At 42.2% G+C, this 4756-nt stretch overlaps 1 protein-coding gene across 1 annotated transcript in view; it reads left to right on the top strand.

Moving 5' to 3' along the window:
- The first annotated feature begins 454 nt into the window (after positions 1-454).
- LOC119363060 (histone deacetylase 5-like) overlaps positions 455-4756 on the top strand; it is an 8960-nt gene continuing 4658 nt past the window's right edge. The window contains exons 1-7 of the mRNA XM_037628364.1: positions 455-723; positions 1329-1530; positions 1643-1789; positions 2107-2219; positions 3573-3784; positions 4136-4200; positions 4529-4699. Of these exons, the coding sequence (XP_037484261.1) occupies positions 554-723; positions 1329-1530; positions 1643-1789; positions 2107-2219; positions 3573-3784; positions 4136-4200; positions 4529-4699 (1080 nt within the window). The 5' untranslated portion in view covers positions 455-553. The remainder of the gene's footprint in view (positions 724-1328; positions 1531-1642; positions 1790-2106; positions 2220-3572; positions 3785-4135; positions 4201-4528; positions 4700-4756) is intronic.

The raw sequence follows: 4756 nt of genomic DNA, 5'->3' as shown, positions 1-4756 counted from the left end.
AGCAGGACACAAGGATGATGCTCGGCGAGTGATCCGGCCAGTTGTTGAGGCATCCATCACGCTCAAACATTGATTTCATTTTGGCATGTTCGGATTGTCGTTGAACTATGATTTATTTTGTTTTGTTTCGAACGGTTGAATTCGGACAATTTGTATCGTATGAGCGATATGTGACAACCCATATAAACGTACTTGGGCATTTGAGGGACGGTACGTGCCAATTCTGGCGGTAGATTTTTTTTTTTTGGCAAAAGTTCGGCGGTAGAACCTGTTCACTTGGGCCCCCTCAATCTTTTGCCGCTACGCGAATTCGAAGTCTCGCCCAGATCAAAACTCAGAAAGCCCGGAGCACCCACTTCCAGGTGGGGCCCAACGCCAGCACGCGCAGGCGCAGGCACGCACACAAGACAAGAGGCTCCACCAACCTGAGGGGCAACCAACCAGTCCAGTCCAGTCGTCTCCCCCATCTCCGCTCCACCCCAATTTTCGACCCGTCTCGCCCCTTTGCCCCCCCGTCTCTCCGCCGCCTGCGCTAGGCGATCGCCGGCGCAGGATGGCGGCGGCTGGTGCAGCGACGCCGGTGGGCGCAGCGCCCAGGGTGGGGCTGCTGTACGACGATAGGATGTGCGCGCACGCGACGCCTGACGGGGAGAAGCACCCGGAGAACCCCGAGCGGCTGCGCGCCATCCGGCGCAAGCTCGACGCCGAGGGCGTCGCGTCCAGGTACGCGCTACCCGCGACTCTGTAAGCGAGAACGCCGTAATTTCGTGTGAGGATCCGCGAGGAGGCGTTCGTGCCCCCCCTTTTTTTTTTGCATAAAAATACCGTTCCGTCGAAACGCCGGGATGGGAGGTCCTCGCGCGCTTCCGCTGTGTTAATGTATTCCTGTTGCGATTTACGACTGTGGCCATGCCCATTTCGATCTACCACAAACTGTATTTTTGGTCTCGTGAAAAACTAAATAATAAATGAATCAGTATCCATGATTATAACTGTATGCTTATGTTTTGATTAACATTTGAAGTGGCCCAAATGTTAAAGGGCCTGAGAAAGGGAGGAGAGTAGAGAGATTTTTCATACAACGGGTTCAAGCATGCATGCACTGTAGCTGCTGAAAGGAATTTAGTCCTGGTATTTGTGCAATTTCGGGTAATGGATAGTCAAGCCCTTGCTTGTGTACAGTAGTAACTTGGATGCTACTAGAGTTAAGTTTGAACATTAGCATTATATCGTCTGTCCTATCCACTGTTTGCATTGCTTTGATTAGCTTAACAACTGTATGCCTTTGCAAGGTTCTGCGGCTGTAGTTTAACATAAGTTTCTTCCAGGTGTGTGGACATGAAGGCAAAGGAGGCCAAAGAAAAATATATAGCCTCTGTCCATACCCCAAATCATATAAAACTGATAAGGGATATCAGCTCGAAGGAGTATGATTACCGTCGAAACAAGACTGCTAGGAAATTCAATTCCATTTACTTCAATGAGGGCTCCTCAGAGTCTGCTTTCCTTGCAGCTGGTTCTGTCATCGAGGTAATTTAGCGTGTACTTTTCCTGCATTACATATGTACGGTCCATAGTCTTGTACAACAGTTTTTGTTCCATTTATCTTGAGTGCTGACACAACAATTCATTTGACAAGTAGGTTGCTGAGAAGGTTGCGGCAGGTGAGTTGAGTTCTGCTATCGCTCTTGTCAGGCCTCCAGGCCACCATGCTGAACATAATGAGCCAATGGGATTTTGTCTCTTCAACAACGTGGCTATTGCAGCAAATTATCTCTTAAATGAGAGGGTACATATTTGAAACTTCCCTTTGATTTTTCTAGTTAAGATCAACTTGTGCTACTTTTGTTCATCATTTTCTACGCGAAGTAAAAAAAAGCACTAGGCGCTGATTGTGCGTTTTGCCACCGCCTTGTGCTTTTCTGACCAAAGCGCATGCTTAAGCGCAGTTATGCACATATTGAGCGCTTGGCATTTTGCTATCGCCTAGAGCCTTGGCACGCCTTTTTAAACTATGTTTCTATGTAGGAACAATCATCACAATTTGTTATGATGTGATCTACTAAGAAGATGGATTATTTTCTGATCTTCTCTGTTCTGTTACAGCCTGACCTAGGTATCAACAAGATATTAATCGTCGATTGGGATGTTCATCATGGAAATGGCACACAGAAGATGTTTTATAGTGACTCTCGTGTATTGTTCTTTTCAGTGCACAGGTATGACACATCACCTTGGCATTGCTTTGCATGCTTTGTTTAGACTCCAGACATTTTTTCCCACAAACCAAACCACTGCATTTATATGCATTAGAGAGAAAGAAAAGTCTAAGATTAGACTTTAGACTAGCCATATAACCTTCACGATATGATATTCGTGAAGCCATGACAGATTTGTTGCTTACAGTTTCAAGGTTTACTGCTCTTTGAATGGATGTAGTTTGCTGAGCATGTTTCTGACAGTGCATCCTTGCAGTTGATAGAAATCTGGAAACTCCATTTCTTACTTACATGGCATTACAAACCCCATTTTCATATGAGTGAGCTGATCTGACTGCAGTACTGTTTGATATTGTACCTGTAACGATTGGGATGAAGTCTCCTTGTACCACCAATCCACCCTGATAATCTCATGCAATACACTCTTTAGAATATGAAGAAGTTATACAATATCTATTGCTACATTATGCATTGCATGTTGATTCAGTTGGGCTGTATAACACAATGTAAATGCTTGAGCCCAGTCTGCGAGTAATGTGCCAAGGGACCTATTAAGTATTAATCTGTTGTCAATGGAAGAATCTATAGCTGATAACTCTATGCTGTAGGTTTATTCCTTTTTTTGTTTCATCATGGTCATTTTATACTTTCTAGCTCGACACTACTAATATTGGATCGACCTGCATTATGTGTGCCAATCAACATTGTATGGTTACTTTATCAGTCATTTGAATTGTCAACTGCACACCCTTGATTCTGCTTATATATGATAGTAATTGATTAATTGCATTTACTTACTATTGCTAGCTAAGTTTCCCATGCAACTGCAGGGCTATATACTACAATTCATGTTTATATTAGAAAGAGTTGCTTGTAATGTAACTTCAGTGCTTATGATTGAAAACCGAGTAGTACTTGTTATACAACTCTTGCTCTATTATATTTGATTAATTTGCACCATCATAATCTGGACCAACCAAAATACATGATGTTGAAATCTATCTTTTTCCTCTGACAAATGTGAGAATGTCCAGTCTCCCAGCAACGCTGAAGCTTCTTCTAACAATAAGTATATTAGATGCCTGAAGAAACCTGCAGTTTCTAACTGCTTATTGTTTAAGTTTACAACTGTACATGTCTTAGCTTACAATGAATCAACGGATTGTAACTTGCCATGTGCGGTAAAGGCCTCTCCTAGAACTATCCAACCAATTCTGATATTGTGAAATCTCAAACTTACACAGCTGTTCCATTGCATTATTATAGAAGCCAAACTTTTCTGGCCTGTGTCATGTGGTATTCTGTTGATCCTTCAATAGTGTGTAAACTATTATTCCAATGTTTGCTTTGTAGATTTGATTACGGAAGCTTCTACCCTTGTGAAGGGGATGCATCTCACTGTTTCATTGGGGAAGGAGCTGGTGAAGGGTACAACATTAATGTGCCCTGGGAGCATGGTAAATGTAGTGATGCAGATTATGTTGCTGCATGGGACCATGTACTGCTTCCTATTGCAGAAGCATTTGATCCTGATATAATATTACTGTCTGCTGGGTTTGACGCAGGTAGGCAGTTGAAAAATTCTTAGAAACTATCTTATCCGTAAAAGTTAAACACGTCTAACCAAATCTAGGCATTTCTTACTTGTGAAGCCTGACTGTTGATATATACTGACATTGTAGTTTATTCTGTGGGCTAGAAGTGCCTGCTTTGAGTAGTACATCTCATATACCTGATTTCTTTCTTGCATAACCATTGAGATATTCACTGACGATATTTTGACAATCGCTGGGACTTCGTTGTATTGTATTGCTATTACATGGCAATGGAATCGGATCTTCTGTGTATGTCATGTAGTAATCATGCATGTTATTGTTACTCACTGGTTTTGAATATCTTCTCCCTTTTTTTGGTAGCAATGGGTGATCCTCTTGGTGGTTGCTGCATCACTCCAGATGGATATGCACTGCTACTAACAAAGGTATGCATTTGCAGGCTTGCATAAAAATGACCTTTTATTTAACTCACTGAACCATGCACTCTCCTGGCCTTAAAAACATTGATCATGACTCAGTGAACCATGCACTCTCCTGGTCTTAAGAAATATTGATCATGCTTGACCTTGGAGTTTAGATATGCCAGAATAATGTTTATCTGTTTGCCAGTCATTCCTTTTTGTTGTCATGCTTCGCTGTTACCTGTTAGAAATTTCCATTTGATCTCATCAATTTATTACTATCTTTTTTTTTTCTTGTACTTTCTGCTCTGATTGGTGCTTATGCTTGCGCCTGTCTGCTTATTACCCGCAGCTGTTAGGTTTTGCAAAAGGAAGGATTGTGATGGCTCTTGAAGGAGGCTATAACCTTAAGTCCATAGCAAACTCAGTTTGTGCTTGCACAAAAGTTTTGTTGGGAGATAACTTCACATATAACTCTCCACGGATGCAACCATTTGAATCTACATGGAGAGTCATACAAATGGTAATGGTCTGCAATGTACTGTTTCTGTGCAATTTTAGCCTTGCTATAAATATCTGT

The sequence above is a fragment of the Triticum dicoccoides genome, chromosome 2B (assembly GCF_002162155.2).
Source record: "Triticum dicoccoides isolate Atlit2015 ecotype Zavitan chromosome 2B, WEW_v2.0, whole genome shotgun sequence".
NCBI lineage: Eukaryota > Viridiplantae > Streptophyta > Magnoliopsida > Poales > Poaceae > Triticum > Triticum dicoccoides.
This window is presented reverse-complemented; position numbering and strand designations above follow the sequence as displayed.